At 62.9% G+C, this 13,509-nt stretch overlaps 1 protein-coding gene across 1 annotated transcript in view; it reads right to left on the bottom strand.

Moving 5' to 3' along the window:
- The window catches only part of PLXNA1 (plexin A1), a 54,288-nt gene extending 44,139 nt beyond the window's left edge, over nt 1-10,149 (bottom strand). Inside the window, exons 1-3 of the mRNA XM_016941857.4 lie at nt 9,938-10,149; nt 3,451-4,720; nt 1,672-1,854 (exon numbers count right to left, since the gene is read on the bottom strand). Coding sequence (XP_016797346.2) covers nt 1,672-1,854; nt 3,451-4,701 — 1,434 coding nt within the window. The 5' untranslated portion in view covers nt 4,702-4,720; nt 9,938-10,149. The remainder of the gene's footprint in view (nt 1-1,671; nt 1,855-3,450; nt 4,721-9,937) is intronic.
- Nucleotides 10,150-13,509: the final 3,360 nt, after the last annotated feature.

Raw genomic sequence — 13,509 nt, 5'->3', positions numbered from 1 at the left:
CCAACTCTGCAGTTCCCTGTTCTGTACCTCAGTTTCCCTCTGTGGAACTGGGGTGAGGAGGCAGGGGAGACAGGCCAACTGGCACCCAGAGGAACAGCTGTGTCCTGCTGCTCCCTCAGCAAAGCTCTGACCCAAACGGTGCCCCTGGGGCACAAGAGGGTGAGTGCCGGGCAGCAGGAACAGGGTAGGGCTAGAGGAACCTGGTCACTGGCTGGGTAACAGGCTCTGGGGCGCCCCACAAAATGTCTCTAAGCTGCTGCACTGGGCTTCCACACAAGCACAGTCCTCTGTCTGGCAAAACCCACTCCAACACCCACCCCATGCGCTCGAGAGCCCTGTGTGCCTTCCAGTGTGAGGAGAGGGAGTGCAGGCTGAGAGGACGGGAGGGGCCTCGCACCAGAGCCACAGGGTGGTACCCCACATGGGGGCCAAAAGGGAAGTCACAGCAGAGGACCCAACTCAGGGGTCAGAGGACTTTCCCCATCAGCTTCAGCCTCATAGCCACTATGAGCAGAACCAGCAGGACCCCAGGGCACCCCCACCCTGGGGGGCCTACAATCAGCAGCTGGGCCCCCACGGGCCCCAAGACCACCAGCACCCCCCGCCCCCAGCCCAGAGCCTGAACATCTGGCTTATTTCACAGAGGGAAGCTGAGGCTGCAGGGGATCCCCTCCCAGAGATCACAGAGCCAGGGAGGGGCAGGACTCCCCACCACTCCCAGGGCAACTACCATGGCAGAGATGGAAGGCCCCCTTCCTAACACTGGGCACCGGGCTGAGAGCTGCAAGCCCTGGCCAGCCCCCGGCCCAGCCCCACTCGCGGGCACACATGGGCTCAGGGGAGCTGCATCAGCACCAGCCTCTGGTGCCGGTTATGCACCCCAGGGCCCACCACTGCCCACTGGGCCTCTGGGGTGTCCAAGTATCCCCACCCTTCAGTCTCTCCGGGAGCTTCCTCCACACCAGGCCAGCCTGGTGCCCACCCCAGCCCAGGCAGCTCCCCTCCACCTACACCCTCCAGGAAGCTCTGCACTGCCTCTGTCCAGCCCACTGTTCTGGGGAAGGAAAGGAGAACCCTGAAGACCAGACAGCCATGCCTGTAGCACCTAGCCCTCCCCCTGCCACCGTGGGGCCAGCCCAGGGCTGTGTGCTGGAGCTCCTCAAGCACCAGCCAAAGACAGGCGGGGGCACTACCCTTGCCCTGCCCTTGGCCCAGTAGAGGGGCTGGGGAGAGGCAGGGCCAAGGCCTCTGGCCCGGCAGAGTGCTGAGGCAGCAGACACTGGATCTCCTAGCTGGGGAGCAGGGCCCAGAGGGGAGGGGGCCGCGCAGGCCTGCCCTCACCACCCACACACAGCAGCCTCCCCAGGAGGTCAAGTGCCCTTGGAGAGCCAGCCCCCGCCTCAGCATCCCTGGGCCCCTGCACAGGCTCCTGCGTGGTCTCAAAGTGTCCTTGCTTAGTGGGCCTGGGGCCAGTCATGGGCAGAGGCACAGAGGGGAGTGGGGCCCTTCAAGGTCACCGGGCCTAGTGTAGGGCAACATTCCCCCTGCCCCCTGTACGCCAGATCTAGCCTCCCACAGCATACAGCAGCACTGGGCCTGCCACCTGGGACGGCCTCAAGCCTTTGTTCCTGCCCCAAGCCCCCTCCTCACCCCACCCCACCCAGGCCTGACCTTGCGGATGCGGCCACTTCGCGTGCCGGCGAATACCACAGTGCGGCCCCGATAGTCATAGGCAGCCACGGCAGTCAGGCCATCATCCTTGTCCACGAACAGGGGCGTCCCCTCAATGGTGACTGTGCCCCCCAGGGGCTGGTTGAAGTCCTGCCCGCAGAAGTCGTCGTCGATCTGCAGGGGCTGTGGGAAGGGGCAGGGTGAGAGCCACTCCCCGGGCACCTTCTCCCGGAGGACTGGGCCTCCCTGGGCAGGGCTGGGAGTGCAGTTGTCTTTCTAGAGAAGTTGGGGGTAGCCCCCAGAGAAGATGTGCAGACAGAGAGGGTTTAAGACAGGAGGGAGCAGGTCACACCTGAAAGGCAGAGGGCGGGCTCCCAGCTAAGAGCACAAGAAAGCAATCAATAGCTTGAGGTTCCGGAGCAGCTGGGGGCCAGTGTAGAGGGGGCGCTGCTCCACCACCAGGCCTAAGGAGAGGGCAGGGCAGGCAGGGAAGGGATGTGGGGAGAAGTGGGGCAGATGGTCCTTGTCTGCAGCGGGTTCATTGGCGGGTGCCAGGCTGCTCAGGAGGAAGGAGCAGGGGAGGCTGGGCCAGGGCTAGGCCACATGGAATGAACAGGTGGGAGGGGGCAGTGGGGACTGTCCCCAGGGAGGAAAGAGCAGGCCCCAGCCTTGGGGCAGGGCACAAAGAGAGAGTGTGGTGGGGCTTCACCCAGGCTCTGCCCCTACAAGCCTCAGTGTCTCCATCTGTATGGTGCAGAGAAAACACGTTCCTTGAAAAGCCAAGGGGAGGGTGGACAACTGCATCTGCCAAGCACACATGGGCCCTGCCTCACACAGGCAGTGAGCGTGAGACGGAAGGGCTGAGGGGCCCTTGCAGTCCCACTCTGCCCTGAGGACAAAACCAGCATCACCCTCAGGTCAGACATGGGAGACTACAGCCAGAGAGGGCGAGGCCTTCCCCTGCGATGGCCAGCGACCCCCAGCAGCAAGCCCAGAAGGCCTGGCCTCGGGGGTCCCAGGTCTGGGCCGAGTCCCAGCCCCTTCACTTTCCACCCTAAGCAAGGCCCGTGCCCTCTGAGCCTGCCCAGGAGTGTGAACAAGATACTCCCTGAAAGGCAGCAAGATAGAGGCCCCACCCCAGCTGTGCCTTCTGATGGGTGCTGGTGGCTGTGGCTCCCTGCAGTCAGGGTCACTTTCTCTGCAAGTTATTAACTGTGGCCTGCACCATGGCACCATCAGCTCCCATTGCTGGGCAAAAGTAGAGGCCCAGCGGGCAGGTGCCACCAGGGTCATGTGGGGGACACAAGCGCTCCATGGAAATGGTGTCTGGGCTCACCTGATAGGCTCTGGCCCCAGCCTCTCACTTGCTGTGTGACCCAGGGCAAGTTACCCCACCTCTCTGATCCTGTAACCTCATTTGTAGGATGGGGACAAGATGGAGCAGGCAAGCACCAGGTGTAGGACCAGGCATGTGGCTGGCACTCTGTCCAGTGTCCCACAGGGGCTGTGGACTATGCCAGCAGGGCCTCGTCACCCCATCTTCTGAGGCACAAGACAGCATCATGGCTGGCAGCAGCCTTTGGGGCTAGCACCCTGGGTCCAAACCCACTCTCTGGGGGATGGAAAAGGGCAGCCCCACCTAGCTAAGCCTTGGGGATGGCCAAGCCAAAAGCCAGGCCAGGCACACAGCAGGCACCACTGGGCGTGCATCTGACACTGATGCCGTCGTCCCTGGAGGGGATGGGGCCGCGGGAGGAGGGGCGCCCCTGCCGCACTCACCGAGTTGATGCAGCCCAGCTCCTTGTTGAGCAGCCACGGCAGGGAGAGCTTGCCCTCACCGCGGTAGCAGGACTGGATGCGCTCCTTAATCTTCTCCTTGATGGCCCTGAGCGTGAACAGGCACAGTGCTGACTCCTTGGGTGGCTTCACACGGTTCTTCTGGCCCTGGGCAAACACGGTGAACAGCACGTCCTCGTCCTCAGCCAGGCCCAGCTGGTGGGCCAGGGCACGGCCGGGCCGGCTCAGGTAGGCATCCTGCACCAGGCGGTACTCCACACCCGCCTGCTCGCAGCCAATGGGGAACTCGACGTAGGAGTAGAATTTGGGGTCGTCCACACAGAGCCGCACGATCTTGGACGTGAAGAAGTGCTCGCCGGCGGCATCAGGCGAGGTCAGCTGTGTGTCCAGCTGCAGCGTGAGGTAGTAGACAAACTGCTCGCTGCGGAAGCTGTACACATAGTAGATGTCAAAGGCCGGGAACTTGGACAGCGTGTCCGAAGGGATCTTGAGCTGTGATGACACAAACTCATCCTGGTACACGAAGCCAAACATGTCGGCATCCTCCTCGTTGGCCATGAGCCGACGGCTGGACAGTGTGGGGAAGTACTCGGACTTGCCATCGATGGGTGTGCCCACGAAGAGCTTGGCCTGGCCCTGGCCCGGTGGCCCGGCAATGAGCACGCCCGCCATGCTGCCTGCCTCCCGCACGCTGGACAGGTAGTGCTCCTTACGGTGGTGTGGCTCGCCCAGTTTGAAGAGATCGTCCAGACGCAGGAACTGGCAGATGCCCTGGGAGGCGCTGCCACAGGCCAGCAGGCGGTTAGCGGCATAGTCCAGCAGCAGCAGCTTGTTGACGTTGTCAGTACTGCCCAGGCCGTGGGGGCAGGACTGCACGCTGGGCGGCGGGTAGCACTTCTCGTTGTCCTCCACGGGGCCCGTGACGTGGGCCCGCAGCAGTGTCAGGTTCCCCGACAGCTTATAGATGCGGTTCACTGCGCCCACATACACCTCGCCTGTCTGCTCATGCACCACTAGGTGGGTGAGGCCCCAGTCGCTGGCCGAGAAGGTGCGGAAGGGGGGCTGTGAACCCCCGCCTGCCCTGGGCAAGCCTGCCTCAGCCCACATGCCCGGCAGCAGCAGCAGCAACAGCAGCAGCAGCAGCAGGAGCACCTGCAGGCTCCGCGGTGGCAGCGGCATGGCAGGCTGGGGACTTGGGCCTTGGTGCTCTGGTCCTGCTGGGGTGAGCATCATGGTGCCGGGAGCTTCAGCCCTGGGGAAGGGGCAGAAGAGGGCATGTGAATGCAGGCATGGCCCATCCCATGATATTATGATCTCCCAGTGTGAGCCCTTCCAGTGCTGGGCATGCCCACTGCACATCCAGGAGGCAGGACCTGACCCACCAGGAGGAGCCAGGGGCAAACTGGGCACCTCCCTGGCCTGAGGCCCTATAAGCTGTGGGGTACACCAGGTATCCCCAGGACACCTGGCAAGAGGTCACTCCGTTGGCACCTGTGCCCTGCCATCACTGGCGGAGGCCAGGAACAGGAAGGCAGGTGACAAGGGCCTGAGGTGTGGAATGGGACCCCAGCTGACACCAACATCTGACACCAACCTGGAGAGCAGCCTTCACCCAGAGCCTCCCTATGCACTGGGGAGCAGGACCCTCCCCACAGCTCTGTACTCCCAGGGTGGGCACCAGCTCCCTGCCTGAGGCTGGTGGGGACATACTCCACCACCGTCCCCTACAGAAGCTTGACATAGATGGGCTTTAGTGCTCACTCCCACCTCCACAGCCCTGCCTCTCCCCCGAACACGCCCTGACAGCCCACAGCACAGGAACCACAGAGGACATGGAGGCCCAGGCCACACAGGCAGCAGTTCTCACTGTGGATAGGTGGCAGCCTGGGCTGCTCTCCGTGGGACCCCAAGCCCCATGCTGGATAAACCTTGAGACCTGCAGTCCAGAAGCCAGGCAATGTGTCCCACCCACATCCCCACCCCAGCCGACGGGTGCCCCGCCACACGGCCCCTTCCCAGGCTCCCTGGCCCACCAGCCCTGACTCTCAGCACTCTATCCAAGCCACCAGTCCTGCTCCCAGCCTCACACCCAACTCCAAGGAAAGAGGAATTCCTCCACAGGGAAGGCTGGCAGGTGCTCCCTGCACTCCACCCCTCCACAGTGACCCCTTCCCAGCCTCAGCACCCCATACCCATCCAGACCTGCGTGGCCCCCTCCTGCCTTGCTCCACATTGGGCCCTCACTTCCTGGTCACACTCACTACCAAGGTCCATTGACTCCACCCCAAACTCCACAAAATGCACACCCCTCCTTCCTGGATTGCCAGGGTACTCGGCTCCCTCCACCCACAACCACCTACAGCCAGGTCCCTATGCGGAGGCTAAGGCCACTCTTCTGACCTGCACACGAGGTCAGCGCTGCCCAGATCCTGGCGGGAGTCCCCATATCCTGTCCTGGCCTCCACTGCCTCTGGAAAAGTCTCACCACACCCTGCCTAGCAACTGGCAGCCAAGCACTGGGCTAAATCTAGACCCTGTTACTCTGTAGGCAGATGACTCTGATGGGGACACTCTCTTTTCCTAGCCTCAGTTTCCCCATTTGCAAAAGGGGCATGAAAGCTCTTTTCTCATGGATGAAAGAGGAAAGGGCACACCTGCCCACAAGGCATAGTCAGCAGTGCCACCCCCTTGGTTGTCAGTAGGGCCTGCTGCCCTGGATGTGCCTGATGTGCTGGGGCCTCTCACCCACTCCTGGCTGGAGCCGGCTACAGCAAGGCTGAGTCCTGAGTCTTGAGTTCAAGCCTCAGCCAGCCAGTTTGCACAGACCATCCCAGACACCCCTTGTATGGTCTGGCCCCATTTTACAGATGGGGAAGCTGAGGCCTGAAGATGGATGCCTTCTCCAAGTCTACCAGGGAGCTGGGCACAGTCCCATCAGCCTCTGTGCCTGGTGCCCACATGCAGTGTGGGGCTGCCTGCCCCTCCCCCAGGCCTCTGTGCCCCTGTCTCCACTCCCCGCCCTGCTCAGTCACCCTGTTCTCATCTGCAGCACAAGACTCGTGAAGGGTCTCTATTACTTATTGCTCCCATTCTCCCGGCCAGAATGGCTGCCCTGTGAGAGCAGGGCCTGGCTCTGGGTGGTTGCCACTGCATCCCCAAGCCAAGCCAGGGACCCAGGAAGACTCAATAAATCCCCGTGAGTGAGCGGATGAATGAAGGGTATGCGGAGGGCCAGCCAGGTCTGGGTGCGGCAGCCCCCCATGCTTCTTCACTCCTGCTTCACTCCCCACACACTCCCTGCCCAGCGTGTGCACAGCACACACCCACTGCTCAGGTGGGGAAACCGAGGCTCTCAGAAGCAAAGAGCTTTGGCTAGAATCCCAGAGCAGGAACTGCAGGGTGCTCCTAGCAGGCTGCCAGCTGCCTTTGCCGGACAGCGCCCCAAGAACAGCAGGGGAGGAGTCCCCACTCCCGCCCCCGCCTCAGAGCTCAAGGAAGACCCGGGAGCCAGAAAACAGGCTCCTCACAGTGGCAGTGGGGCCGGGGCTGGGAGCTGAGCACATGTGAACTCCAATGAAAACATGAATCACTCACCGTTTATCAGTTCAAAGCAGGCCTGCAATTACCAGGGGCTGGGCTCTCCCCTCCTCTGGGATAATTATACACGTCTTAATGCAATTATGGGCCCTACTTTTTGTATTTAACAGGAGGGACCAGGCTAAGAAGCCACCATCCAAACTCCAGCCTGGCCCTGGGCCCACCGCCCCAAACTCCACCCTCACCCCACTGCCCCAACAAAGTCTGCTGGGAAGGGACTTGCCTGGGGTCACAGGGTTGCCGGCCAAGAAAGGGGGAGCCCCGAGCCTAGGGCTGGGTCCCTCATGGCCAGCATCTAATAAAGGCCAGTGACAATGCTTGGGCCACTTCTTCCACCTTAGGGGTATAAGACTTGGGGCTCAGATTCAAGGTCACCCAACTAGTCCCAGCAGGGCAGGGCCCAAATTTCGAGCTTCCAGAGACTGGACCAGCCAGCCAGCCTGCAGGGCTCAACTCTCATAGGCTTGGGTCTGCCTAGGAAAAAATGTATTCATTCCAAAGCTGGGCCCAGGTGCCAGGGTGCCAGGGGCCCATGCCAGGGCTAGGAGGGGAGCATGGGCAGATGCTGCACTCTACCGAGGAGCAGAGCTGGCCACTGTGGCTGGGGAAAGGCCTCAAGAGAGGACCAGGTAGCCTGGGAGCTGGTGCAGGAGGGTGGGCATTTGTGGTGGGGGTGGGGGGCAGAATAGGAGGAGCAAAGGCCTGGGGTGGGAAACACTGGCTGTGCAGAGGGCAGTAGGAACAGCTGTGGCTCTCCGGCATGGCCAGAGCTGTTCTAGGCTGAGGCAGAGCCAGAGCCAGGGCAGGGGAGGCTAGACTGGCCTTGGGATGCCGATGGGGCTAGCCAGGGAGAGAGAGGCGGAGAGAGACCCCGCGGTCTGCGTGCAGGAGCCCCGGCCCAGGGGCTCCTCTCCTGGACAGGAGGGGATCGCCGCCTGGTGGAACGCCAAGCCAGCAGTGTCCCCTTCCCTTTCCTGGCCTGAGTGACACCAAAGCTCCTTCTCACCCTGAGAAACAAAGGCCCCCAAAGCCCTCCCCACAAGGAAGAGTCCAATCCCCCCAAGTCCTCCTGCGCCAGATCCTGCTATGGCTCAGGCAGGTTGGGGTGTGGGGCTGCCATCCTGCCCAGTGGCTCACAACAGCAGCCGGGGGGGAAGAGAGCTGCTCCTGGCACTCCGCCTCCCCCACAACGGGGGTCATGGGAGGTGGTCCCAGTGGTCCTGCTCCCGACCAGTCCTAGGGGATCCGGCTCTGAAGGCCTTGGAGTCCTGCTCCTGAGAAAAAGTGCCTACCTTTGCGGGCCTTCCCCTGGGGTACCCGCTCCTCCCGGCCAGCTGCTCTAAGCTGCTCTGTGCACGGGGGCCTTCCTGGGGGCTCAAAACAGGCAGGCAACGACGTTGGGGGGTCAGGAGTCCAGCAAAGGGCTGTCTGCTTTGTCCACAGGTACCTCATGTGTCCCCCACCCCCAGAGCACACACTGAGGCCACAAACCCAGGCCTCCGCCCATGCTGTCCTCTCTGCCCAAAACGCCCTTCCTGGGCCCCACCGGCACCCCCCAGGAATGGAAGCCTGGCCCTGCAGCGAATCACTGGTTCACATGCCTGCCTCTGGCAGGGGGCTGGGTGCTCCTCAAGGGCCGGGCAGCATCTTGGTGCCCCTGGTGCAGCACCTGGCCTCTGCCGCACACCCCAAGCCGCAGGAAGCCGAGGGGACCTGAGGCAAGCTCCTCAAGGGCCCGGGGAGCAGAAACTGCGCCCCATCCCTGCACCGACCCCCAAACCGGCTACGTGTGAAAGGAGATGGGGCAGCACGGAGCAGCCTGAGCCACAGAAGCCGCGCTGAGGGGACAGAGGCTCGACCACGTCCCCTCCCCCGCACACACACCCCTTTCTTTCAAGGGGCGTGGCCCCAGAACCCCACACAGAAGCCTGGGGCAGATCGCCGCCCGGGGCCGCCCCTCGGAGCCCCTCCCCTCCTTTCCAGGGCTGCACCTGGGACCTCACGCCGACTGATGGGCCTCCCTGGAGTCCCCACTCCCCATTCCCCTGGCAGCCCGGGATCGGCCCGCTGCCTCCAGCTTCGCCGCACATCAGGCCCGGGACTATCCAGGAAGCAATCGGAAGCCTCCGGGGGAAGCGGCTGACCCTGGAGAGGCCCCGAGAGGGGGAGGCCGAGGAGGCCCGAGCGGGGCGGCCTCCTGGGCGGCACCCAGAGCCCACCTCCCCGCACTCCGGGCCAGTGGGAGCGGTGGCAGCTGTGGTCGGGAAGCCGCTCCAACTTCCACCCCGCGCCCCAGAGCCGGCCGGGGACTTAGCCTGCACGACCTCCTCCGGCCCCCGCGGCCCTGCTGGGAGGCTCCGATCCCTATCCGGGCCTGGCCATCCCGTCCTCGCCCGCGGCCAGAGGTCTGAGCCGAGGTCCAGCGGCCGGGCCGGGCCTGGACACCGCAGGGGCCTCCCCGCGGGGCCGCCGCAAACTTTCTCCCCAGCCTCCGTGGAGGGGCAGCGCCCGCCCCCCGCCACCCCGGAGCTGCCGCGGGGCTCGGCGGGCCCGGCCTGGGGGCGGGGGAGGCCGCGGCGCTGGATACCGGGCCGCGGTCCCAGCCCCGCCGCACGGGGGTGCGGTCTCTCCGCGTCGGCGCCGCGACCGCGCCCGGACACACGCGGACGCCTGGGCCGGAGCCGCAGGGACACGCGGGCCGCGGACACGCGCGCCGCAGTCCCCGCGCACACCCCCTGCCTGCCGCCTCACGAGAGGGCCGCCGCCGGAGGCCGCCCCGCGCCCACCCACGGGCCGCCCGGCCCCGGACCCCAGCCCGGCCCGGCCCCCGCCCACCGTCCCGCGCCGCGGGGAAAGTTGCGCCCCGACTCACCCGCCGCCCCGGGGCGCGCCCCGCCGCCGGCCATCGCCGCGCCCAGCCGCCCGCGCCGCCGCCGCCGTCCGCCCCGCCGCGGGGCCGCCGAAGCCGCGCAGGCCGCCCAGGCCGAGGCCGCCGCCGCGCCGGGGCTCCGCTGCGTGGCCGCGCAGCCGATGCCCAGCATGAATGGGGCGCCGAGCGCCGCGCGGCTGCGGACCGGCCTCGCTCTCGCCGCCCGCGGAGCCCCGCGCCGCGCGCATGCGCCGCCCAGAGCCCGGGGGCGGGGCGGGGGCGGGGCCGGCGGCGGCCTCCAGAGGGCGCTCTGCCCCGCGCCGCGCGCCTGCAGGGGCCCACCGCGCGTCTTCAAAGGGCGATACGGCTGCCCGCCTCAACTCTCTGGGCACCGGGGCCGCGCGGGCAGTTCCGGGAGCCCCCCGCTCTCGAGCGGGCTAGCCCGCGACCCCGGGAACAGGGCCTGGCTCAGTGTGCCCAGGCTAGGAGCATGGCCTCCTTTCACGGGAGGGGAAACTGAGGCTGAAGGAGGCAATCGCAGTTCCCAGACCTTGCGGGGCCGGGTGTTCCCAGCTCTCGGCCTCGCGCGTTCCGCTCTGTCAGATGGGCGGGCACCTGCGCGGGGAGCCCGGGCGCCCCCTGCAGGCCCCAGGCTGGTGGCGCATTCCCAGCTGGGGATGCAGCCCAGGGAGGAAAGTCCCGCGGCAGAGGCGTGGCGAGACGCGAACTCCGGGTGTAGCGTGGGGCAGCGGATCTGCACGGTGCGAGGTATGGGGCTGCAGAATCCAGGGTGACGGGCCAGAGCTGTCCAGGCAATACCCCCAGCCTGCATGGCAAGGCTGAGGGGCAGACACCCAGCACTCAGTTACTGTATTCACAACCGCCACTCCCAGGCAGGAGGCATCCGGGAGGGCCTCCCGGTGGACGCAACCAGGCCAAGGAAGGGGAAGCCGGCAACAGGAGCATCGATAACAGAGCAGATGGGCCAGGAAAACCCCGTCGTGGGAGGGCTGAGTCCCGGCTGGGGACTTGGCCCCCATCTGTAGCCTGAGGGGTGCGGTTTTTGCTGTGTGAATCACGTCACCCCTACAGAAGAGGAACTCTCTACGGTTCACATGGTTAACAGGGAAAGGGAAGGGACTCATACCGGGCCCAGGTGTCCCTCCGCGTCTCACCCCGCTCCTCCCTCCCCAGGAGCAGCCACAACCCTCATTTTTGTGTTCATCTTTAAGTGCTTTTCTTTGGGTGTGACCTCTTATATTTGCATCCCAGAATGGGACGCTGTTTGGGGTGGCTTGTTCTGGGCATTATAGAAACGGGGTCACTCAGCCTGTGCTGTTTGCTCTGTCTGCTCTGTGTGGTGAGGGCACAGGGTGGCTGCTCGCAGGCATCGTCTTCGCAGCCTGTTTTGTTGGGCTCCTGCTCGCCCATTCTCCTGCTGATGGACATGGGATTGTCGCCTATCTGGAGCCATGATGAGCAAAGCTGTGATAAGCATCCTGTGTGTGCCTCTCGGTGGGCACCTTTAGATCCAGGGACTGTCTGCAGGGTCACGGGGTAGGATTTGTCTAGCTTTAGGAGATACAGCAAAACCGTCTTCCCAAGTGACAGCCCCAGTTTACACTCCCAGCAGCTTAGCAGGAGTGTGGAAGGGTCTGGCTGTCCCACATCCTCACCAATATTTGGCACTCTTTAGTTTTGCAAATCTAGTGGCATGAACTGGTTTTTCAACTAGGTGGTTTTGCTTGTCTGCTTTTTTTTTTTTTTAGAGACAGACAGGGTCTTGCTCTGTCACCCAAGCTGGGATGTTGTGGTGCAATCAGAGCTCACTGTAACCTCAAGCTCCTAGGCTCAAACCATCCTCCTGCCTCAGCCTCCTGAGTAGCTGGCACTACAGATGGGCACCACCATGCCTGGCTAATTATTTTTTTTCAAGAGATGAGGTCTCTATGTTACCCAAGCTGGTCTCAAACTCCTGGGTTCAAGTGATGCTCCCACCACAGCCTCTCAAAGTGTTGTGATTAAAGGCATGAGACACGGCACCCAGCCTCATTGAGTCTTACTCTGTCACCCAGGCTGGAGTGCAGTGGCTCGATCTCAGCTCACTGCAACCTCCACCTCCTGGGTTCCAGTGATCCTCCCACCTCAGCTTCCCGAGTAGCTGGCATTACAGGCGTGTGCCACCATGCCCAGCTAATTTTTGTTTTGCCATGTTGGCAAGGCCGGTCTCAAACTCCTGACCTCAAGTGATCTGCCCGCCTTGGCCTCCCAAAGTGCTGGGATTACAGGTGTGAGCCACCATGCCCAGCCTCATTGTGGTTTTAACTTACATGTTCCTGAATGAGGCAGAACATCTTCCTCAAAAGTTATATTTATTATTTTATTTCCCAAGCACTAATACAGTGCTGGCTCTGCTACCTTCTACAGATGGGTGGGCTGAGGCTGGAGACGTGCTCAAGTTCCCCAGTGGATAGGAGGCCGGGCTGGGAGGCTAATCCCAGGAGTCTGGCTTCTCCAGTCTGTGGTCCTGACCCAGCCACTGGGCTGTACTTCCCCTCCCTTCCCTGGCAAACAAGACTGGCGCACTTTCTTTCCTCACGGACTACCGAGGCACACATGTGGGCGCAAATCCATCCTCATGGCTGGTGAAGGCAGAGCAAGTCCTGACTGCTCTCCGAGCCTCGATTTCCTCATCTGTGAAATGGACGTGAGAGCTTGCAGAGCTGTGGTGAGGGACACAGTGAGTGTGGACACCATGGCTGACCTCGGGGAATGTTCACCAGCTCTTGTCTGCGCCACCTGTCACCAGCACCAGGGGCTGTCCCTGCTGTCTGCCTGTTCCCGCCCTTTTGCCCCAAGGCAGACACTCCTCAAGGAGCTTCCTGCTCTGTGCTCACGGTGCCCGGGAGAGCCTAGGCCTCTCCTCTGAGGTAGAGCCCCCTGTCTCCAGCTGCGTCTTGGGAAGGTCCAGGGCCGCTGGAGTCTAGGTGTCCAGGACCAAGCTCCTGGTTAACCAGGTGCCTCCCTCATTTTCCCCGTCTCTGCGAAACATGCCACATCCCCCAGGTTGCCCTACTGGGAACCTCCATGCTCCCCATGTCCCCTGCATCCCTCAGCCTGGTGGATTCTTCCCAAAAATATATTCCAGAACTTTCCACTTCCCTCCATCCCCACTCTGGGCTCCTCAGGAAGGAGCACCTCCTCTCTGCTCTGCCTGCTGTACTTGGTAACACCTTTCTGTCCAGTCCCCAGACAGCAGCAGCAAAAGCCATCACAGTGAGAATCTGCTCATGTGACCCTCTCATTATGCCCTGGAATTCCTTCTCCCATCATGAGCAACTGTGGATTCCAGGTGGCCTAGGTCTCAGCGCCACACAGAAAATTCTAAGGTTTTTAGGAAACCAGAGAGCAGATTCGCTTCCTGTCCCTCGGCTAGGGGAGGATTTCATAAACAAGATACTAAAAAAATAAAGAAAGGAAAATATGAGTCAATTTGACTACATTAAAATTAGTTACTTTTGCTCATTAAAAGTTATAAATAATGAAATAATGAGACAAGTCAGGATCTAGAAAGA

This window comes from Pan troglodytes, chromosome 2 (assembly GCF_028858775.2).
Source record: "Pan troglodytes isolate AG18354 chromosome 2, NHGRI_mPanTro3-v2.0_pri, whole genome shotgun sequence".
Classification (NCBI taxonomy): domain Eukaryota; kingdom Metazoa; phylum Chordata; class Mammalia; order Primates; family Hominidae; genus Pan; species Pan troglodytes.
Note: the sequence above shows the minus strand (reverse complement) of the source record. Positions and strands in the feature narration are given on the sequence as shown.